Source organism: Petromyzon marinus, chromosome 42 (assembly GCF_048934315.1).
Source record: "Petromyzon marinus isolate PM22_M1 ecotype Great Lakes invasive population chromosome 42, UKy_Petmar_22M1.pri1.0, whole genome shotgun sequence".
Taxonomy (NCBI): Eukaryota; Metazoa; Chordata; class Hyperoartia; order Petromyzontiformes; family Petromyzontidae; genus Petromyzon; species Petromyzon marinus.
Genome location: NC_133708.1, coordinates 13054916 through 13079228, shown reverse-complemented (window position 1 = coordinate 13079228; position 24313 = coordinate 13054916). Strand labels below are relative to the sequence as shown.

Genomic DNA, 24313 nt, shown 5'->3' with positions numbered 1-24313 from the left:
TTGGTTGTGAGCGAGTATCGAATTCGGGTGGCTAGATTCGCAATGCAGTGCGATAACCATCGCGCCACCACTCACCAATGGCAAAGATAAAGATCCCCGGTATAGCCTTAACAGACTGTTGGCGCAAGTGCTGTTAGCGAGTAGCACCTATGAAGGCTGGCATGGCACACGAGGGGGTGGGTGGCCAGCACCACGCCCAACCGCCTTTGTCTCCCCAGTGGCGATGTTTACACACCGCACCAAGTACTCATTTGAGGCCGAGTTGACCTAGGGGAGGCCTAGGCCTGGGTACAGATTATCATCACTGGTTTGGTTCGTAGGGCAGCGCACTAACCACTTCCCACCAGTCACCAATGGCACACACGCACGCGCACAAACACACACGCGGGCACACTCCACTCAAGAGCCGAGATGTTTCAAAGCAGGAAAAAAACCACCGCCACCTTTAATGTGCAGCCCGTACTTAACGAGAGACCCCCGTGCCAGATTGCAATGCCACCCGTTAGGGGGGCTTCAATTACTCACATTGATCTTCCCGGCGGACGTAATTAACAGGTTGTCTCCCAAATCACGGCCAGGAGCCGACAGCGTGTACTCTCTTGCAGCAGAGGTTAAGAGCGGATAAATAAATGAAAAGGAGACATCCCAAAGGCACTTCTTGCTGGAGCCATCCTCGCCACGATCCTCATTCTCCCCGTCGTGCCGGCACTCCCCCGGCGGACATCGGCGATGCGATCGCCGCGGCACGGTTCCCGCCGCACGGCCCCATCAGACGGAGGCCGGAGGAATCGAGTCGTCAGAATCAGAATCTTGATGTCGACTGCAGGAGGAATCAGCTGAGCTACAAAGTTCACAAGTGTCCAGTGATGGGCGGGTCCAGTCCAGTATGGGTGGGTCAGCAGCCCATGCTGGCCCTGCAGCTTACAAGCGTAATGACAATAGAGCTTGCATGCGGTGTGAGTGGACTAGTGGCCATGGAGGGTAATGACAGAGGAGACAGCCTACAGTGCGAATGCAATAGTGGCCACAGGAGGTAATGACAGGGGTATCAGTTGTGAGCGCGAAGGGACTAGTGGCCACGGGAGGTAATGACAGGGGTATCAGTTGTGAGTGTGAAGGGACTAGTGGCCCCGGGAGGTAATGACAGGGGTATCAGTTGTGAGTGTGAAGGGACTAGTGGCCACGGTAGGTAATGACAGGGGTATCAGTTGTGAGCGCGAAGGGACTAGTGGCTACGGTAGGTAATGACAGGAGTATCAGTTAAATTTTGATTTAAAGCTTTCGTGACTGCAGTAATTCATATTCTTAGTTCTTTCGGTAAAGTCACGTTGAAGGGAATCAGTTGTAAGCGCGAAGGGACTGGTGGCTACGGAAGTGATCAAGAAAGGGAGCGTGGTCAGGCGACGGAAGGGGACGGTGGAGTCTGCCGGTGGAGCGAGTGTCTAGAGTCAGTGAGAAGGATCGAGAAAGGGGACGTGGCCTCGTGTTGGTATATAAGGGGGAGATGCACGGGAGACTCGGGGCTGTTGCAGTGGGGTCTCTTGTGTCAAGTCGTCATTACACAAGTCAATCGAGCCGGAGCGTTGAAGACTCAGAGCTAGAGTTAAGGAAACTATAAGTGGAAACAAATTTTAATACGATTATTTTAGTTGTTCTTCGTCGGGTGCAGTTATTTTATTTACGAGCACACAGTTGCTGAGAAACAGGCCCAAAGGCTGAAAACGTCAAGCGTCAGCAACAAACGACACTGGTAAAAAAAAAGTTGTAATCGATGTGTAAACGTGTTTCTCGAATTTAGCAAGGTTATCGTTAGGGGGGGGGGGCACGTCATTTTGTCAATTTCTGCACTTCAGTTGTTTGGGAGTTCCATCTGTGGGGGGGTTTTCTTTGATGTAAAATAGAATGGGTAGACAGCATTTTGAGATGCAATGAAGACCGCTTGTGCTGCGATCTAAACGTTGTGGGTTTTTTTGGCTTTTATTATTTTCAATTGATTATTTTTATTTAATTTTGATTATTTTTTGTTTGTTTTCTATCTACGTGACTTTACCGAAAGAGCCAAGAATATAAGATTGACACGATATTAAATTAAATGATTATTAATACCATTGCCTGGATTTAAATGAGCAAGAGCACTGTTAAAATGTCCACTGTCGTCTCACGATCTCTGGAGGTGGTCGGACGTTCTCAGAGGTCAAGAGCACTGAGCTGGCACCGCTGAGATCATGGGTTTGAATACAGGCTTCATCAGTCGAGTTGATGGTCTCATTACAATTCTGAGCTAAATTTGTCTGAATTCAAATTTGAAGGTTGACCCAGAACATTGCCATGACCCAGAACACTTCTCTCAGTGGCAGGGCGAGTGGGGAAGTAGTGCCCTCTGCTGTCTGGAACAGAGGGCACCTGAACGGGATTTTCAAATGTAGCTCTGTGATGTCTACTTCCACGGGCCGTCCTCTTAATACAAAGGGCTGCGGCTGAACTGCCCTATGAGAGTTCCTTGGGACACTGTCTCACGACGTGACGCCCAGTTACAACATTGGGATACATTATGAGACCTCCTTTGCCAGAAACAAGATATAGGAATAGGTTTTACCCTTTTAACTGGCACAAAAACTGACACCTTTATTCAAGGCATCATGTTTGCAATAACCACAACACAAGCAGTCAAAATGCAAACAAAAAAGACAACTCTGATAATAATATGCACTGTCCTTGAATTTGATTGGTCCACACCCGAGACAGCTTTTCTTAGAGCCTAGTCTCCACTGGTGTTGGACCAGAAGACGCCAAAAGGTGTACAACTCAAAAACAGCGCACTATCAGAGTAGTGAGGGCTCGGGGTGAGCATTTACATTAAGGACAGTGCATATTATTATCAGAGTTGTATTTTTTGTTTGCATTTTGACTGTTTGTGTTGTGGTTATTGCAAACATGATGCCTTGAATAAAGGTGTCAGTTTTTGTGCCAGTTAAAAGGGTAAAACCTATTCCTATATTGGGATACATTCTCGTGAGCTGTGATATTTTAGGATCATGATACATAAAAGTCTCCCATTTCAACCAAACATGGAGCTGCTATCATCTCTATTGTGGGTCTTAAGCTATGTGTGGAAATTCCACATTCCTATGGCAGGGAACAGTTCATGCTTAACCCAACAAACAGCGAGGACTTTGACCAGAGGCGAACACAATGGGCCCCGAGTCGACCTTCGACATCAAAAGACGCGAGAATTTCCGTTCGCTAGCCGACTAATCTAACCTGTGCGATGCGACGCCACCCTGGTTTCCCAGCGCTAGACGCCAGTGTGGGCGCTGGCGCTCACGGGCACCTTGGCTTAGAGCGCTGCGCACATCTCCCCAGACGATGTACGGAGCCCGGCGTATGTAAATTTAATTCCCCCTGCTTTATTTGCCAACCGTGACGGCCACAGACCAGCGACCCGACGGCCACAGAAGCGGGCGGCGGTTTGGTTTTGCCGGCATAATTTCATGCTCCAGGCGGCGGTAGTGGAGCAAGCAGGTTGTCGAGCGGGGTGGGTCCGGCATTCTCAAGGAGTTCAGTCAGCAACTGCTGAGATCCAGGGTACGCATCCAGGTAGCTGAATGTGATACAACTGATATCTCATGTGCAGCGAGTTGAGGTGTCACAGTCCAGTCACTAAACAAAATCCAACGTCGTAAATTGGTTTTGCACTCCAATCTCCCGTTTGAATGTCATGCAATGAACGCTACTCTCGACGGCAGGCTGGGTGGGAAAGCTCTGCCCTCTACTCTGTGTAGACCAGAGGTCATTTGAAGAGATCTCAGCGGTAGCTCTGTGATATCCGCTTCCCAGAGATCCGAATGAATTTCTTGGTCTCGTGACGCGACGCCGATAGCACAAAATCGGGCAAAACCTTCGGGTCAAAAGAACAAAAATAGCAGAACAAATAAATGCACAAAGTGGGCTACTCACCTCTTTGTATGGATTTTTACACATTATTCCATCACGTGCACGGGTTTGATCTGGCATAACATTTGTCTCCCGCAGCAAAGAGAGAACCGTTCGACTATTGAAAGCAGGAACCGAGAACGAACCGTGAGACTCAGCCAGGCGTCTGCCCGTACAGCCCTATCATCGATCTGCTGGATGAGGGGGTTCACCGTGCTGCACTGATAACGGGGAGTCATTTAACCATACTTCAACATCGCTGGTCAGTTAGGGATGGTGAACGTGGTGAGCGTAGGACAGGGGAGCATAGAAGAGCAGCACAACTATCGATTTTGCTGCGCTGACGTCCGCTGCCCACCATGCCTCGAGCGTTGTAACCTCCGATTTTGACAGATGTCACATCTTGCAAGCTGAGCAGACCTGAGGCTGTGCAGCTCTTGGATGGGCATACGTACACCATGCCCGACAGGTGTTACAGACTGCGAGGCTATGTGGTGGACTGTTAGTATATTCTCACGGTTTGGTTGGGCTGTACTGTGGTTTAAAGCCTCGTTCCTCCACGGTGGATGAATGATTAACGTGGAAGAGAGATGTGGCCAACCTCTCTGACGAGACTGCCTCCCCCGGTGGGAAATGCCTTCAAATAATTCTGGCCTTTGGTGCTGTTCAAAGTTAAAGAAATCACGCACTGAAAGCTTAAGTGGAGCTTGGGCAGGACACATAATGAGGCTGAAGGAACAAACGTTGCCGAGAGGAGATGGAGTGGTGAAATCGTTCATGTGCAGGTGATAAATGGAGCGATGAAATCAGTTCACGTGGAGGTGATAGACAGAGCGGTGAAATCAGTTCACGTGGAGGTGATAAACAGAGCCGTGAAATCAGTTCACGTGGAAGTGATAGACAGAGTGGTGAAATCAGTTCACGTGGAGGTGATAGACAGAGCGGTGAAATCAGTTCACGTGGAGGTGATAAACAGAGCCGTGAAATCAGTTCACGTGGAGGGGATAAACAGAGCGATGAAATCAGTTCACGTGGAGGTGATAGACGGAGCGATGAAATCGGTTCACGTGGAGGTGATAGACAGAGTGGTGAAATCGGTTCACGTGGAGATGATAGACGGAGCGATGAAATCAGTTCACGTGGAGGTGATAGACGGAGCGATGAAATCAGTTCACGTGGAGATGATAGACGGAGCGATGAAATCAGGTCACGTGGAGGTGATAGATGGAGCCGTGAAATCAGTTCACGTGGAGGTGATAGACAATGTGGTGAAATCGGTTCACGTGGAGGTGATAGAGCGATTAAATCAGTTCACGTGGAGGTGATAGACAGAGCGATTAAATCAGTTCACGTGGAGATGATAGACAGAGCGGTGAAATCAGTTCACGTGGAGGTGATAGACAGAGCGGTGAAATCTGTTCACATGCTGCAGGTGCTGGATAGATTGATGGATCGCGGGACTATGAGCAATGGCGACAGCTTGGGGAGAGCAGCAGCGGATAAATCATGGCAGGTGAAAATAGCAAAGTCACAGTGCCCCATTGCTCGTTTAAGCGGGGAGACATTCCGGCTCTCAGCTATAATTACTGGGGTTGTTACTTTTGGTTAAGACGGAAAGGGTTAATGTACTGTCCCCTAAGCGTGAGCCACATGCGTCCACACTAATCAGTTTCTGGACAGGTCTCATTATTCAGGGCGGGCTAATAGACGGAGCGCCATTTCCCCCCGCGGGCAGCGGTGTATGAATTTAAAATTTTCCACGGAAGGATGCCTATGGCAACAAGAGACTTTATGAGAAGTGGCCAAGGGCACGGAGATCAAGAATGTGGAACACAGACACGCGGGCGCGTGAACACACAGACACACAGGCGCGTGAACAGACAGACAGGTGGGAACGTGAACACACAGACACGTGGGCACGTGAACACACAGACAGACACGCGGGCGCGTGAACACACAGACACACACGCGCGTGAACAGACAGACAGGTGGGAACGTGAACACACAGACAGACACGTGGGCACGTGAACACACAGACAGACACGTGGGCACGTGAACACACAGACAGGTGGGAACGTGAACACAGACAGACACGTGGGCACGTGAACACACAGACAGATACGTGGGCACGTGAACACACAGACAGACACGTGGGCACGTGAACACACACACAGACACGTGGGTGAACACACTCGCGTACACAGAAACAAACACACGCAGTTTAAACGTACACAGACGAGCACAAAACTGGTCTCAACTTGTCCACCTCTGCACCAATGCTGCTGCTGCCTGTCACAAGCTGGTCACACAATTTGCTCACATTTATTTTGACGGTTACCTCAGACATCAGGACAAAGGATGCACTTCTTCAGGAACTGCTGACGGGTTCGTTTTCACGTTGTTGTTTGAAACTTTGTTGTTTTGATGGCCTCCGCATTTTTTTTGATGTCACGATGCGTTTTGCTCGTTCGACAACAATCGTGGACCGATGCTGGGCGGTGACCCCAGCCGACTGTCTGTCTGTCTTGTCTGTCTGGTTTGTCCGTCTGTCTGTCCGTCAGGCTTGTCCGTCTGTCTGTCAGGCTTGTCCGACTGTCTGTCCGTCAGGCTTGTCCGACTGTCTGTCCGTCTGGCTTGTCCGACTGTCTGTCTGTCTGGCTTGTCCGTCTGGCTTGTCCGTATGTCTGTCTTGTCCGTCTGGCTTGTCCGACTGTCTGTCTGTCTGGCTTGTCCGTCTGGCTTGTCCGTCTGGCTTGTCCGACTGTCTGTCCGTCTGGCTTGTCCGTCTGGCTTGCTTGCCCTCTCTGATGGTGGTGATGGTTATCATCACCATCACCACCATCACCATCACCGTCCTGTTGACTATGCACAAACTTTCTCGGTTGTTTTAGACGCCCCTCGGGCTATAAATGGGCTTCGTGTCCACAGCCGGTTTAACAAGTCCGTGGAGTTTGGTGCAAAGTGTCCCGACTAACAGCAGGCACAGAGTGCCCAGTCGGCAGGTGTTGTGTTCGCGTGCAACACTGCGCGGTATTGGGGAGTGGCGAGAGCACCGTGGGTGTGTGTGTGCCGTGTGCGTGTGTGTTCCGTGTGTGCCGTGTGTGTGTGCGGTGTGTGTGCCGTGTGTGTGTGTCTGTGTGTGTGCCGTGTGTGTGTTCCGTGTGTGTGTGTGCGGTGTGTGTGCCGTGTGTGTGTGTCTGTGTGTGCCGTGTCTGTGTGTGCCGTGTGTGTGTGGCGTGTGTGTGTGTGTGTGCCGTGTGTGTGCGTGCCGTGTGTTCCGTGTGTGTGTGCTACGGGTATGAGGAGCGGGGTGAGCGCACTCTGTGTGTGTGTACTACGAAACCGGCGTCCCTAGTTTGATTCCGAGCAACAGCTAACAATGGGAACGTCCGTAAGCGGTAGACTGGACATCTCGTGGGTCGACTCAGCCGTCAAGGAATATGTGTGGCAGGGTGTGTAAACAATGGCAGGTGTAAACAATGGCAGGGTGTGTAAACAATGGGCACTTGAGCAACAGCTAACAATGGGAACGTCCGTAAGCGGTAGACTGGACATCTCGTGGGTCGACTCAGCCGTCAAGGAATATGTGTGGCAGGGTGTGTAAACAATGGCAGGTGTAAACAATGGCAGGGTGTGTAAACAATGGGCACTTGAGAGGTCACAGCTGAACGGACGCGCGTTTTTCTCCGGCCACGCCACCCTTTTGTGTACCGTTTCTGGCCGTGATTGGCACTTTTTACCAACAGCACAGGCCGCCCCCCCAGAGCAATTTGCATTTACTACACAGGGGAACTTTGGCTCCGTCTGCAGAGTTTGCTTTCGCAAGGGAGTGTCCCCGTAACGCGCGCGGACGAGGGGCGAGTGAACGATGGGACAATGAAAGTGACGCGGGCGGACATCAATAAACCGGAACACGGAAATCCGACACCGATCCGTCGGCTCCCTGTTCTGCCGAACATTCTGGCGAACATTCTGCCGCAGAATCCAACGCAGAGACACGGCGCAAACTCATTCCCGTCAACCCGTACGATTCAGCCCGTACGATTCAGCCCGTATTCGTGTACGGGGATATTTAGTTTTGAGGTCCATACGGCGTACAGCCATTCCAATTAGGGCAAAAGCATTTTTTTTGTCTATTTGTTTGTGTTGTTCCCTTGTGTTGAGATGTATAAGGGCACGGGGTGACCAATAAGGTCTGAATTGGTCTATAACAAGGTAGGGCACTGATAATGGGTTGACAGGATGCAAACTGCAAGGGGGTCTCTCTGCGTTCTCTTGCCAACGACAGCCACCTTACTCATCAACAAAGACCTCCACAATTACATTGTATATAATCGCCAATCCTAGAATCTCACGCGATGTTACATTTGGCGCTAAACGGGGGTTCCATATTTTTATTGTATCTGGAACGCTGTCGCCAATAGTAGCCGGTGATCCATCAGCATTTGTTTAACGAGCCTGACGCCGCTGATGAGACCCAGAAGGCCGAAACAGGTCCGGAGTTTATTTGAAGAAACAAATGCTACTGAATGTCGTCTAGAAAGCCAACAGGCTGACCGGACTTAAACATACGGTAGGTTGATTCATAGACGTAGGCTTTGCTGATGTTTGCTTTTATGCGCAAGACTGTGGGCTTTGCCATGTCATCTGTAGCACCGGTCATACTGTACCGCCAACAGAATACATGAGTAGACCACAGTTAGTCAATGGGCAGGTTGAACTTGAACTTCTTTCCCACCGTACGTAGCCAACCCTGCTAATTGGCAGGTCGTATGCGGTCAGACGCCTCTTGCAGGGCGTCTGACCGTCGTGGAAGAGTAGGCCAAAAATACCCTCGGGAGGGGCTCTCTAGCGCTCCCTCTAGTGAAGGCCCTTCCGCCAGCAGGCGCGTGAGCAAAGCGGTTTCCAGGGCTGCACCCTCCAATACTGCGTCAATGTGTGGTGGTTTCAATGACAAACCAAACCCACAGCTCATCAATCCCTGGCAAGAGATAAGCCCTCGGGTCTCCGAGAGGGCTCCGTTGGAAATTGGGACCGCTCGCACACGACGGGATTATGTAGCTATGCCGCTGGGGGATTTGTGTGTGTGTTTTTAGATGTACAGGGTGTCCCCACAAAAAGGCATCATCCATTATTCAAGTATTATAATGAGACAGTAGTTTTGAATGAGGTCGATAAAACCCCCAAAGACAAAGATCAATTCCCAACGTAGACTCCAACGAAGCGTGCCGGTGGGGCATCCAACACAGCCCGACGGGCCTCGACGGCGCGGCGACATTCCCACCGCCGGCTTCGGCACTGCCAACGGGGAGGAGCGTCAACCCCAGGCTCGCTCGCGTCGATCGAGAAGACAACGCTTCAGACTCGTTCAGAAATCGCGAACGCAGCCACCGTTAAGTCGAGGGTCATGAGCGCGTGCTTAAGCGCCGAGAGTAACGCGCCACGGTGGACATCCTGGGAGGACGACTTGCGGGTCATCGTTGTTACCATGCCCGCACATCCTTTCCTCGCCACCGTGGGCGAGGTATTTAAATGAGAGCCGTTTTTTTCTTTTCTCTCCAATCTTTTCCAATCTTCCTGCTAAACGCCCGGGTCGCCGTGCCCAGACCCGCAGCGTGGTGCGAGACGCGGGCAACCGCGTAAACCCGCCGGGCAACCGCGTAAACCCGCCGGGCACGTGCGCAGACTTGCTTTAAAGGTACACGCACACACACACAGACAGACTCGCAGATTCTCCTCTTCCCCCCCCTTCCACCCCAAGTGTAGGCTTGTAAACGGAGAGCTGTTAGCGAGCACCTACTGACGCTGGAAAGAACACAAGCAGGTTGGTATAGCCGGGAACCATGCAAGACTGCCTTTGCCGCCCCATTTCTCATTCACACACTGCACCAGGGACTTGATTTTGTTCATGCTGAGTCAACATATTAGAAGCTCACACCAGATTTGTAATTGTTACATCTCAATAGGTGGGGGGGGGGGGGGGGCGCAATGGTTCGCGCATTACGCCATGAACTCTGTAAGCCGAGGTTGACTCCTGGTCATGGCTATCAGAAGTGGCGAAGTAAAATCTGCACCGACATTGGCTCCCATTCATCAACCCACGTTGACAAGCCAGGTGAAGTATGGCCAAACAACCCCCGAGGCCTTTGTCCAGCAATTGCTCAACTCCGCTTAGCTTGCAAGGCAGGGATTAGATCTGGCATATTCCAGATGGTTTGTTAATACTACATCGGCCATCACATATCAGTGAACAGTAAATTATATTCCGTATGAACGTTCAGGCACATCAAAATCACCTCCATTCTCAAATGAGTCTTAAGTGATGTCCATCACCAATGGAGCCCCTGTGACCCGTGGTAACATTTCCACAGTCCTGTGGCAGGAGATCTTCACCCCAATCGACAATGGCTGCTCCCAAAATGGTGCTCATTTTATAAACCCCCGGAGAGACGACGATGATGATAATGATGATGGGCTCGACTCACAATTTGCAATCGCGGTATTCCGATTACAAACGTCTATCGAGGCTGGAACGTTGCATGACGAGGGGTTGGCGTGGCCAGAACCAGGCCCGGCCACCTTTGTCTCCGCAGTGCACTCTTAACGACAACAGCAGAGCCACGTGGGTCACATCTCCGAATCCCTCTGTCATTCAACCCGGCGTTATGTTGATACGCATCGAATATTCAACGAAACCAGTTCCATAATCCACTCTGCCTGTGGTTACCGTTTGCAAATCGGAGGCAGGATAATTAAATGGCATTAGGAGACTAAACCTGGCATCAATTATTTCACAAAATAAGGCTGCGTCCACAGGGAACGGGATTATGAAAATAAAAAAAAATTAAAGAAGCAAGAAGCTCAGCTGGTGTGCAAGAAGGCAGGCAGGGGACTGACAGCTAGAATTGAAAGCTCATTGACCTGTCTGCCACTATGTCCACGTGGCCTTTCCAGATAACATTTCTCTCCACACGCCGTACTAACCACACGTGCACTTTTATTTCTTTATATAAATTAAACTGGCGGGGGGGGGGGGGTTCGGTTTCGTGCGTGCCGTGTGCCTTCGTTTCGGTTGGGCAGCCCCGATTTAATTGGGACATCAAGATGAGTTTCCATTGCCAATCACGAGCGCAGTGGGCGAATCAGTGAGCGAATCAGTGGTCATTGCTCAACGGATAAAGGTAAAGTGCAGCCCTGCTATTTGCTTGGGGATCTGGAATTTTTATTCTGTATACTTGCTGGCGGAAGGGCGTCCATGAGAGAGAGAGAGACAGAGGTCTCGGGGAGCTCCTCGCTACAGGATGGTTTGGCCGACTCTCTTCCATGCTGGGAGAGGCGGGAGGAGTACCCACACTTTATCTCACCACACGCTATCCGCCCATCGACGAGCTGGTGTGACACATTTACGTTGTGCCGCTAAGTGGGCTAGAGGCGCTTTGGGCGGGGGATTCAGGAAACCGGCCATCGTTTCAGCTGCAGAGGCCGGAGATTGGATCGACCTGGACACCTCCGGTTTGCAAGCGCGGCGTGCTGACCGCTACAGCACGCCGGGCTCCCGCTCGGCAGTGCCGTGCAACAAGAGACAATCCTCAAACACGACGAGACAAAGATCCCCCGTATCGCCTTACAACAGACCGCCCGGGACCAAGTGCTGTTGTTCGCGAGCGCCTATGAAGGCCGGCACGGCACACGAGGAAGCGGGTGGCCAGCACCACGGCTACCTTTGTCTCTCCCCTCCCATCGCTGTTGTTTACACAAACGCACAACATAGCCATTTTTAAGGATGGGGGGGCCCAGGACCGGGTTGGGATAGCCGTCGCTGCCGTTGTTGGCTGCGAGAGCTTCGACTCGAGCTCGGGTCGGCGGGTTTTTCGTGGCGCGGGACGCCGACCGCTGCGCCGCCGCTCCGCACGGAGACAATCGCGGAGACCACATTGCCACGACGACGACGACGACGACGCCAACGACGACGACGACGACGACGACGACGACGACGACGACACACAACACAGCGGTGCCGTGATAAACACTCGCGGCGTTAAATTGATACGACGCACGTCGATATATTGACGCGGCGCCACAAAGCGTATAGAGTCGCGCACTAATAACAGCCCGTCTCGGCGCTCAAATGGGCGCGCGTGGTGGCCACTTATCTCTGGCCACGGCCCTAATTAAGCAGTGGACACTCAACATATCTATGCTGCTGGGACCAGTCCCTGCCCAAGGCAACTGCTGTTGACTTACAACAAAGTGGTGCACATTTGATCGACCTCAGGAAGAATAATGCTGATGGGCTGAGACGATTCCTGAGGGGCGAGGGTAAAATTTGAATTTACAACCTTCTGATAATAACCTGGCATTACAGGTTTTCTCACACAATAAACAAAGAACTGGTTTAAATATCGGAAGGTGGGAGCTGGTAACAATAAAAAAACGTTAAACTAGAGAGTGTGCCAGCGAGCACCCTCCTCCGGACACTAACAATCAACTTTAAACCGTTGTTCAAGCTGAAGCGAGGTGACAACTCAAGAGGTCAGGGGGCAGCCTTATTTGCTGGGCCACAGGTGGCCGAGATTCATCGTCAACTATTTTTGGTTTACTATTTTATTTTACCAGGTAAGGCCCCACTGAGCTATCTAGCTTTTTTTTAAAGTGACCTGGCTATCACAAATGATGGCTCAACGAAGTGGCTTATCATCATGTGGAAATTTATACCAGCCAATACTTGAAATGCATGTTTATAAATGTGGAGGGAAAAACCAGGAGGACCCGGTAGAAAAATCCACGGGACCACGGGGGAGAGAGATGCCGCAAACTGCAATAATAAAGCAGGCGTCAGGGTCGGGATCGAACCCACGACCTCCTGCATACCAGGCGAGGTAGTTAACATCTCCTAGCCACCGTGGCGCACGAGGACGTCGCCGCACGCCGGGCGGCTCACCTCCATCCGTCGTGCTGTAGGTAGCTGAAGGCGCCGTCGATCACGCTGGCGCAGAACTGCCCGCCGGTGACGAAGAGCGCGTTGATGGTGACGAGGCGGCCCCGCAGGTGTGGGGGGGAAGCCTCGGCGATGTACATGGGCACCCCCATGGAGGCCAGGCCTGTCACGTGTGGGAGGTGGGTACAGGGAGGGAGGGAGGTGGCATGGACGTCAAGGAGGAAGCGGTGAGAGAGGAAGCGAGAGCCAGAATGGGGGACAGCAGTAAAGGTGTCGGCGGTGAGAGTGGGGGGGGGGGGGGGGGGCAGCAATGAATGGAGTGGCGGTGAGAGTGGGGGGGGGGGCAGCAATGAATGGAGTGGTGGTGAGAGTGGGGGGGGGGGGCAGCAATGAATGGAGTGGTGGTGAGAGTGGGGGGGGGGGCAGCAATGAATGGAGTGGTGGTGAGAGTGGGGGGGGGGGCAGCAATGAATGGAGTGGTGGTGAGAGTGGGGGGGGCAACAATAAGTGGGGCAGCGGTGAAAGTGGTGGGGGTCGACAGCTGGGAGAGGTGGACAGCAGCGACAGAGAGCTGGGGCAGTTACAGACTCGCCATCGAAAGCAGCGGAAATCGCGGCGCCAATCGCCATCGGGTACGAAAGCAGCTGCCACGAGTTGGGTGGGGGGGTGGGGGGGGAGGAACCGAACCGCTCACCGATGCCACATCCGACGATCACGCGCCCCACCAGCAGCACCACGGGGCCCTGCGCGAGCCCGAGCGCGAGCGACCCCACCGCGAAGAGCGTCGACGCGGCCAGCACGACGGGGCGCCGGCCCGCGCAGTCCGCCACCCAGCCCCCGAGCAGCGCCAGCAGCGCCGCGGCGCCAACGGCCGCCGACACGAGGGCCGCCTGCCACGCGGCGTTCAGCGCGTAGCGGCGCTTCAGCAGCAGCATGGCACCCGACACCACGCCCGTGTCGTAGCCGAACAGGAAGCCGCCGATGGCCGAGAAGGCGCACAGCACGAAGATGAAGGTCGGCGTGGGGGGGCCGGTGCCGGCGGGCTCGGCGCCATCGCCGCCGAGGTTGCTCTCGCTCGAGCCGGGACCCACGATGCGCCGGCGCTCCGTGTCCGAGCCACGTCGCCCGCCCATCTTGCTGATCGTCGGTTGGTGGGGGCCGTCAAAGCTTCTGCTGTCGCAACTCCTCCTTGGCCACCACCACCACCGTCACCACCGTCACCAGTGCAGCAGCAGCAGCAGCAGCTGCTACTGGAACCACCACCACGACATTGGGGTATGAGATGATGCTGTGGTTATGAGCTGAATGGAAGTGCTGGATGAGGAAGAAGCATTGGAGGTCAGTGTGCAGGTTAAGAGTCTGCCTGGTGAAATGAGCGCACGGTGGTAATCATCTCTATTGGCTGCCCTGAGCCAGTGGTGGAAATTCCACATTTTCATGGCAGGCACCACATCTCTACTGGGAACTGAAAAAGCCATTTGTTATTTCCCTGCCACCCACCCCCCCCCGGATGCGTTTCCCAGGTTGTGCCGGAACGCCCTGTCCTGAGCGGTGATGAGCCACAACGCTCCGTGCCACGTGACGAGCCCTTCAGTTCCCCGAAGACGTGTTATGATGTATAACAATCATTCAAATGTATAATGCGCATTCCATTCCAGGATCCCAATGCGCTTTTTGCATGGAAAGCAGGAAACAAAAACAGAACCAAGGACAACCGACCAAACTAAAGAGGGAAGGCCACTTTAAAGAGGGGTTTTCAAAACAGACGACAGACTCTGATTTCCTGTATGCGGGCGAAGGCCTTGATCCAGGGTCAAAATACTGCACCCCCCATCTCCAGCAAAGGCCCTTCCGCCAAAGCGGTGGCATAGGCCAGCAATTGCAGGGCTGCACCTTTAGCATTCGCGTAAAGAATTCACACTCGCACACACTCAGTGCGCAGCCCATTTGTCAATCCACTGCTGGATGAGGTCCACATCTCCACTTACTTGACCATACTTCACGACATATCTGTCAACCCCTTATCATTGCCCTACCTTATTACAGACCAATTCAAACCTTATTGGTCACTCCGTTCCCTTATAAATCTCAACGTCTATCCTACAAAGTCCCATCGCAAGGGCTGACACCTGTCACCACACGGCTGGTCAGTGCCGATGATCCGGCGAAAGTCGGAGAACGCAGACAGACGCAGGAGCATCCTGCCACAGCCAACACGCAGGGGCTGTTGCGTGGCCGAACAGCAGCCTATAGCACCTGTCTTGTGCAGGGGCTGTTGCGTGGCCGAACAGCAGCCTATAGCACCTGTCTTGTGCAGGGGCTGTTGCTTGGCCGAACAGCAGCCTATAGCACCTGTCTTGTGCAGGGGCTGTTGCTTGGCCGAACAGCAGCCTATAGCACGTGTCATGTGCAGGGGCTGTTGCGTGGCCGAACAGCAGCCTATAGCATGTGTCATGTGCAGGGGCTGTTGCGTGGCCGAACAGCAGCCTATAGCACGTGTCTTGTGCACGCCGGCAACAGCCGTCCAAGCACTCGAACCAGGCTCAAACATAAACAATCGTATGTATGTGTTCACACACACACATATATGTGTGTGAACACATACACATATATATGTATGTGTTCACACACACACATATATATGTATGTGTTCACACACACACACGTAAATGTGTGTTCACACACACACACATATATATGTGTGTGTGTGTGAACACATCCACATCAATGTAATCCGTTGTAGTCGCGGTATTGAGAAGGCACGACTCGCTGTCAAAGTTGCAGGTTCAAATCCTGGGTCCGATGTCGCCCCGTCGTCACCACCCATCAACCTGCATCATCATTGCTCGGCGTCAGATAAAACTGGTACAAGGTTGTGGGGAAACGAGTCGTGGACTCGCTGCGGCAGAGCGAGGTGACTTTACGTAACAAGACTGCAAGTACGCAGCTTGTGCCGCGCAAGCCGACACAGCCCCTGACAACTAACCGCATGGTACACGGCAATGGAATGTTGACAGCGGACACAGCAACTCCGTTCAACTTCTCTCTCTGCTGAAGGGGACGCCACTCATCGGCTGCGCTTTCAGTCGCAGAGCAGCGTCCACCGTTAATTAACGCACGAACGCGGCACTTGCGTACCGTTGGCGTGTATGTAGTAATATCCTGTGGGTTGTTGTTGTTGTATAAATCGTAAATAAAGCTGGCGTACCTGTTGACGCTGCGCTGCTGACGCTTCCTGTTGCTCTGCCACGGGACCGGGGTGACATCACCTTATATACGACCACGTGACCGCGTCATCACGCCCCCCCCCCACTACTCACCACCGCCTTCTCGCTTCTATTGGCTGGCAGGGAAATTGGTTTGATTGCTTGTGTTGCAGTCGAAACGTCGTGATAATTTTATTGTTTTATATTTTTATTATTTTATTGTTTCCCTTCTACGTGACTTTACCGAAAGAACCAAGTTCAACGGTTGAACCACGAGACTGTGGAATTTCCACCGCTTGATTAAAAAAATAGCAGTTAGTTACGATAGTTTTCACGGTAAAAAAAAGGTAAAACGTTTTCAATGCACGCACTTTTATTTCCACTCGAAAGTGGAAAATAACTTATTTTGAGCCCACGATTAAACACATTTTATACGATCTTGATTTGATACGCTGAATGAAAGTGGGCGGCTTCTTTTCGATGTTTCAATTTCTTTATGCAAGCCACCCACTTTTATTCAGCACATAAAAGTGTGCATTTTTTTACTTTTAACGAATCTCAGAAACTAAGCGAGGATCAAAAAACGCTAACCAACATAGAGCCATTATATTCAAATTCGGTCAAAAAAACCCCTCGATATTTCAAGAAGCGCAATGCATGCGAATACAAGACGGTCCTTTCATTCATAGCGTCACGAAGCATTCCTGAGAGCCCCATGCGGCTCTGAACCTGCAGGTTGCCGACCCCTGAACTAGGTTCGGCCCCACGGTAGAGATATATTAATTGCCTTGCCTGGTATGCAGGAGGTCGTGGGTTTGATCCTGACCCCGACACCTGTATATTTGGAGATTGCATGTTCTCCCCGTGGTCATGTGGATTTTTCTCCTGGTACTCTGGTTTTTCCCTGAACGTTTAGAGACATGCATTTAGCGTATTTGGCTGCTATAATTTTCCACATAAGCCACTTCGTTGAACCAACGGTGGCCAGGCCTCTTTTGAAAGAGCTATACATCTCAGTGGGCCTTACCTGGTATTTTATTCTCATTCTACGTGACTTTACCGAAAGAACCAAAGAAGATGAATAATTGCAGTCACAAAAGCTTTAAATCGAAAAATAAAGTGTATTTAGCATATATTTTTTAGGAGTACCAGGTGTAGGTTTTGGCTGAGGTGGCAGAAAAGCAAGTTTTTTTTTTACTCCATCTATGCAGGAATGTTTTCCTCCCTTATATGCGGTGGATTTTCTCCAGGTACTTGTTATTTCCCACGTGCTACCAGCATGAAGTAGTCACACTAACCCCCCACAACCCACATTGTGGGGAGGCCCTCATCCAGCAGTGGACTGATAAAACAGGCTGTACATTTCGATGCCAGCACCAGATCACCATCTCCATTCCTGGTTCAATGAATTGTGTGATGCTTTGTGAAAAGTCCACAGTAATTGAGCTAAGTAGACTGATCACTACATAGAAACGGAGAATTTCCACTACGGATTCAGGAATGCACAACACTCCAAACATGTCTGTGGCACGATGGTCGTCACTTGGCAATTCAGTTGCAGTGGTGACAATTCCACATTCAAGTGGCGTGGTCCATTTGACAACCAACGCATCAAACACCATATAATTATCCCCATAAACAGTTACATCAATTTTTGCTAGTAGCAATGAAATGAAGCAAGTGAACAGATATATACATTTTTATGTACTTTATTTAACACATTTAACTTCCAGGGTGGGATAGCCTATATCGGTTTAAAACAAAAAGCAAAAACAATAACCCAGAAATGATCATTTGATAAAATGTACAACAGTCAGTCGAACACAAATGACATCTGTTGCTTGGATGGGCCAAACTTGAGCGAATACTTGAACTTTATTTCTTCCCAGACTTCTTTATTCCACCACCAGCTGAAAAAACAAAGTGCATATTTAATTAAAGACCGACATAACAAGAGCCTCACAACCGGTAATTATTTCAATTACAAAACCAGAAAACTTTCTTCAACCAAATGCTTTTTTTATTTCGGTCAACGATGACGTTGCTTGGACGAAAAATCGGCCACAATTGCCCACCAATGCATGACAGAAGAGATGAAATTTGCTAGATTGAGTGGACATGCAAACAAAGATTTAGTAACTTTCTTCAAGACAGTGGAGCTCTGAGGAAGAAGCCTCGGTGCTAAAACAAACATTGGGGCAGAGATTCTCTTTATTGGCAACCCTTGGGCTGGGTGGAAATGTCACATTCCCATGAAGCAGGCCAGTCTTTGAAAAGGACTGGATTTTTCAAAAAGTGGTGCTCATCTTTGATCAACCATGGAGGGATGACACCGAGATGATTGAGATATAAACTGGCAACCGTCACATTTAAAATCAATTTCTTGACTTGACAAATCAAATGACGCAATGCCTGCATTTCCATTCGAGTACATGACACTAAAAATCAACAGTCATTTTCCCGGAAAAGACAATCTCAAGACTCATTTTCAGATGCCACTTGCTTTGAGCGGTTTGCCCAATTGCTTATTGAGTGTTTTTAGTGGCCTAAGAAAATCCAGTGCTTATAGAGCGCTCAAAGAAAATCAACAAACACAAAGGGACAACGTTCAAAATTTACTTCTGCGCACCTGCTCATATCAACGAATAAATATTGAATACATATCAAATACATAAATGGCACAGCCCTGCATTTGGTCTGCTCACATCACTGCCAGCAAAAGGGCTTCCACCCCACCACATGCAGCAACCTTCCGATCGACGTGCCGTGGTGTAGCCGTCTGTTCTGCTGGGTGGACAGTGGTGGGTGGGGATTTAAGAAATTTGCTCCACCGTTTCAACCGGTGACCTCTAGATTGTAAGTCCAATGCGTCTTAAATAACACAACACAGCATTATCCCTTATTATTACGAAAATATTATGTGTGTGGAGCAGCGATGTGGTCAGAGTACCCAACTCACTATGGCAAGGTCGAGTTTAAATTCCAGTCAAGGGTCCCCGGCAAAGAAGACAAAATGAGATGTACTGTGTGTGCGGTCAACAGTGATTGTGCTTTGAAGTGGCTGGGCCTCGTCACAGGAATACACATTACTTAATAAAAGTTTGTTTTTTAATAACAGTCAATAATGCTATGTGAGGAAAAAAAAGACGTTTTAATTTGTTAAATGGATTTAAATATTTGACCTGGATAATCCCTTAAGATGGAACACCTTGTTTGTGCATCCAGTATGTTTTGTATCACATACATACCACTGTTAGAAAAAGTATGTATAGAAAGACTGTTTATACAATGTAAAGTACATATATATGCATCAACAACTTGTACAAGATGGCCGAGGTAGCATGCATGAATGTCACACTGCAATCAAACAAAAATAAATGGTGTACACCGCCGGTTCATATTGGATATTTTCCAGCATTAACCTTTACAACAAAAGGAATAGAATCATAAAGTATCACAAATGTGAGCAATTTTTTTCGTAGAATGGCAGTCTATTTACTCCATATTTATCTTCAATTCATGCTTATAATTTTGTATTATAGATATCACATGCAACATTCAAATTCCTTTCCTTCACAGAGTTATAGCTTTTTCAACAGTATGTTAAGTTGTTATCTGGGTCGTATGTGCTCGTGATCTGCAGTCTGGTTGGTGTATTACTCACGCCTGGCATGGGGGGGGCAAATTTCTTTTATGTAACGGGGACACGTTCAAAGCCATTGCATTTTCCTCTCAAACATTTCAATTGCATTTGAAAAGGATGTAGATAGCTGAGCGGCTCAAAGGGGGCAGGGGGGGGGGTGTCGGGGGGAACGAAACTGCTTTCTCTAGAAGCCCCGAGCAAAAAACACTTAAGAGAGGTGGGTTCCAATTCAGGTTACAACTGCCCATGATTAAACCATAGTTCAGTGTTTGCTGCTTTCGGTTTCGTTTCCCATTGACAACTGTGCTTGAATAATACCTTTAGCGCTGTTGCAGAGAGCCCGACTCGCACTCTTTAAGTTGTGCATTCAAAATCTACAACATTTGTCCTGTGGGGAAGATCCGTCTCTTGTGATAGAAATTAGGAATTTCGACCAGTAGTTCAGGGCTGCAAATGGAGAGCAGTCCTTTGCTCAGTTGGGCAAGGGAGACCTTTGACCTTTATCAAAGGACCACTCCTCCAAGGAGCCTTACTCTACTCTCATCATGTTCCTCAACCTTATGTATGCTCCTGTTTATTCCCTCCACGTGCCTTTATCGCTTATTTCCTTCTGCCAGATTGAGCAACTGCTGCACAGTAATCCCCTTGATCGTTCATCTCTGGGTGCCACCCCAATGCCCGTCTCCGCAACCTTCCTTCCTCCATTGTGTCCATGCTTTCCACCCATCACAGCCTCCTCTCCCTGGTTAGATACAATGCTGTCTTGCCACATCATCCAAGCTTCAAAGTCAATTGCCCCACAGTGCCAGTAAACAATTAGAATCATCCACTTGCACCTAAACTCAAATGTCAGATGCGTCTTTTTGAGTTGCTTTGTTAAAATCCGTCTCTCTGACCCATACATTTAAGAGACATTACTACCGCCTCAAACATCCATATCTTAAAACTAAAGGTGACCTCGATAATACTTGAAATTGGTTTATGTTGGTCAGAGTTCTAGAACATTTTCCTCACCGAGGGTTGAATAGGACTTTCATATATCGTTTGGTAGTGCCACACTATGAAACACACCTCGGTGTTATCCAATAACGCCTTTTGGCGTCATCTGGTCGAGTACCAATTGGGTCCAGGCTCAAAAGAAAGCCGTCCCTTGGTGTGGACCAATCAGTTTCAAGGACAATGCATATATTATCAGTGTTTTTTTTTGCATTTTGACTGCAGGTATTGTGGTTAATGCAGACATGAATCCTTGTAAAAAGGATTCAGTTTTGTTGCCAGAAAAAAGGGGAAAAACCCTGTTATTATATTTTCGTACTGGCAAAGGAGGTCTAATAATGTGAATTTTAATTAGGGCTCACATTTTCTGGTTGACTTGAGTGTGCTAATATTTTAAACAGTGTTGCCAAGTTGAAAATAGTCCCCTCTAATACCAGAAGAGTGTGGCTATAGTGCAGCTAAGGTGCTTGCAGTGATGGAAAAATATCGTTTGTGGGCCATTTTAAAGTGGTAGGCACCATGTGGCAGTGGACCGTATTAAATTAAGTCATGGACCATAGGTTCCCCCATTCCTGGTATCACCGTCATGTGTGTTCAATCCACTGCTGGGTTTTTGGGCTCCGAGTCGACGCTATCTCTCACGATTCTCGGTATAATAATCCACACAGCACCTGCCAATGAACTGATTCCATTTCGTCGATGGATGTCCTCGGGTTCTATTCCTTTATTTCCACAATAATGATACTTGACCATCAGCCTTCATCCCTACAAGTGACGTCCTGCCCAAGCTCACTGGACATCTGTGAAACTACTAGACATCTGTGAAAGCGCTTCATAACTTATTGGATTCATCCATTATACATATTTTGATTAGGATTCACTTACTTAAACGCCTCAACAATGAGGTCATTATTCCCGCATATGTTCTTGAATCCACGTGTCTCTTCATGTATCTCAATGTAATTCAAAGGATGCTTCTTTGATGTAGATCAGACAACCTTGTGCCAATCAGGGTTTTACTTGAAAGATGCTTAGGGATATGTCTCTCCTATGTATAGATCATTAATCATTGCCTACGATGGACCTCTACATCTTGAATACGTACTCAGTGGTCCCTTTTGCCCAGCCTTGGCCTTTAGCTCCTCCAGTTTTTTCTGTTCCTCCTTCTTCTTCTGCTTGAATTCAGCATCAGCCTGCAAAAGGGTTAAATTGAACACACAGTGCACACACACAATTACCTATCACCAGAAGCCATTATCCATCCACCGCTGGATGATCGACTCCCCCACAAACTACGCCATCCCTTAATGTCGTGCGGTGCCATAATCCATCTCGCGACTTCGCACGAGCATATTTCATCGCGACATCTCCACATGGTGGTCATCCTCTCGCGAGTGTTCTAACCCTTGGCTGCTATTCTGTAACCGGTCTCTTCATCGACCACCATACCGTCCAGTGAAGTGTCCTGCCCAAGGCCAATTTACTTTCCTTAAGTCAATAAATTGTATTTAATTTCGATTGAAAGCTTTCGTGACTGCAAGGATTCATCTTCTTTGGTTCTTTCGGTAAAGTCACGTAGAATGAGAATAAAATAATAAATTGATCAAATAAAATAACACAGTAAAATTCTCACGACGTTGAAGGCCGCTTGTGTTGTGGCAGAAACATCGTGAGAATTTAATTGTTATTTTATTTTATCAATTTATCATTTTATTCTCATTCTACGTGACTACCGAAAGAGCCAAATAAGATCAATAAATTGTGTTCGGTTAGCATTTGTTCCACGATCAATGTATTCCTCCATCTATCAGTGCAATTATTAACATTAATCTCCCCTTGCTTCTTGCATACGTTTTAAGCGTGTGTTCCACTGTCGGTATCCATGTTTTGGATTTGTACGTTTGAACAGTTAATGATATACACCGATTGAAAACTTTATATGCCAGAATATTATTCTTAATTCTAGTTTTTGGAAAACATCTTGTCGCTGTGAATAGTTCTGTCGAGTGAATTTCTTTGCCCAACGTTTATATGCAGATCTCAGTCGCAAAACATTACAAATACCCATGGCAACAAACGTCAGACGGCAAAGGAGGACATTCTAGACATCATCCACTTCCCTTCACAGTATTAAAGCAGGGAACACTCAAGGCCTCTATGGGATAACTGTGGACATTGTCAACGACGTAGCACCGTATTTAACAAACGTTTACAGATACATGAGAACGCTCAACAGTGGACCGATGCCTCATTCTTAAACTTAACAAAACCGATTTTAAGACTGCACACATCTTAGCTTTTTATCACCTAAACACATTGCTCAAAAGGAATAAAATATTAGACAACAGTCCAACAAACCACCAGGGGTTTCACCACGAGCCACATACGTTAAACAAAATGGCTAAAAATAATATACAGTACGTCAAGCTTGTTTTTTAGACCAAGACAAGGATTTTTAATTAAGGGAAACCGATAAATTGTTCAAGTCATCACTAACATTGTTCATGATAACAGATACTTAGCTTTTTTTAAACCAAAAAAACTGGCAGTGCTTAAACCCGCAGGCCTTAACTAGCTGTGGATATTCCATATTCGTATGCTGGGGGCAAAGTCCATCCAAAGGAAACCCACTGCTGATAGTCTACGAAACCAGTATCCACAGTTGTACTCAGTTACTAAAGAAACCTTTAATTAAAAAATGTGAAGCCTTTTTATTTGATAAATACGATGCATCATTCAAGGGGCCTTGTTACAGAGAAAACATTTCCTAATACGGATAAGCGTCGAAGGCAACAGCCGCCGCACCCCATTGGCCGGATTCCCACGTCACGTGGCCGCAATGCGCCAATCACAAGGGTGAACGGTGCACGTTTCGCCAATGAACCGTACGAAATGTAATCTGTCCCGTGGTACTAGATTGTCATCATCGTCGAGTTATGTTTATAATTTTATACGTTTGAATATTCACCTCATCTTCCTCTTTCGCTTGCTTCTTGGGCGCCTTAAGAGGCTTCTTTTTGCCGCCTGTGGGAAACAAAGCGTTAAAAAGTTAACCTCCAACGGCCGATTCTCGAATGCTTAAAACACCACGTTTCTTCCCGCCCCTCTCTCTCCCCAATCTCTTAAACTACGAATTAAAATCCGTTTCATCAACAAAACACAGGACGCGCCCCACGGCAAGCGAATGTTGTAAAACGAACGAAACGCGGTACATTAAAACGCATTTAACGCTCATACCTTCTCTCCCAGACATGTCAGAGCAAGGCAGTGTGCACGAAGAACTAAAGATTATGGCGGAGACGTGCGAATAAATGACTCCTTATATGGGCAACGCGGGCGGGAACCTTGCGGGACGGCCGCATAAATTATGCTAATTATCAAAAGAGGCGCAGCCTCAAGGTTTGCGGTTCGAGAGAATCCCTGCATAAATTATTCCTTATATGGGCAACATGGGAGGGGAACGTGCGACACGGGGCAAAAATTATGTTAAATTATAAAGAGGCGCGCGTCCCCACCAATGTGGTTCGAGACCACCGTCGCATAAATTATGTTAATTTATAAGAGGGACGTTGTAACAGATAAAATTAGTTTAACACG

At 48.9% G+C, this 24313-nt stretch overlaps 2 protein-coding genes across 5 annotated transcripts in view; both read right to left on the bottom strand.

Moving 5' to 3' along the window:
* Positions 1-17649, bottom strand: part of SLC2A13 (solute carrier family 2 member 13) — a 47671-nt gene extending 30022 nt beyond the window's left edge. For 2 of the 4 annotated variants that reach the window (XM_076073547.1, XM_076073548.1), the window contains exons 1-3: positions 16080-17649; positions 13566-14118; positions 12875-13034 (exon numbers count right to left, since the gene is read on the bottom strand). In XM_076073547.1, the coding sequence (XP_075929662.1) occupies positions 12875-13034; positions 13566-14004 (599 nt within the window). In that variant the 5' untranslated portion in view covers positions 14005-14118; positions 16080-17649. Of the gene's footprint in view, positions 1-12874; positions 13035-13565; positions 14122-16079 lie in introns of all 4 variants that reach the window. The other 2 variants (XM_032969619.2, XM_032969620.2) reach the window with 2 other exon arrangements.
* Positions 17650-17770: 121 nt separating this feature from the next.
* On the bottom strand, positions 17771-24104 carry LOC116951152 (translation machinery-associated protein 7). Its single transcript, XM_032969625.2, has 4 exons — positions 23954-24104; positions 23685-23740; positions 21822-21909; positions 17771-17987 (listed from the first exon to the last, which is right to left on the bottom strand). The coding sequence occupies exons 1-4, from the start codon at positions 23967-23969 to the stop codon at positions 17953-17955; spliced, it is 195 nt and encodes a 64-aa protein (XP_032825516.1). The 5' UTR covers positions 23970-24104; the 3' UTR covers positions 17771-17952.
* Between the last annotated feature and the right edge of the window lie 209 nt (positions 24105-24313).

What these genes read in the sequence shown, in the direction of transcription:
- LOC116951152 (XM_032969625.2), bottom strand. An exon ending in AAGCGAAAGAGGAAGATGAG is followed by an intron (nt 21,910 to 23,684) that starts GTGAATATTCAA and finishes ACCCTTTTGCAG; the next exon opens with GCTGATGCTGAATTCAAGCA. An exon ending in TGGGCAAAAGGGACCACTGA is followed by an intron (nt 17,988 to 21,821) that starts GTACGTATTCAA and finishes TTGTTTTTTCAG; the next exon opens with CTGGTGGTGGAATAAAGAAG.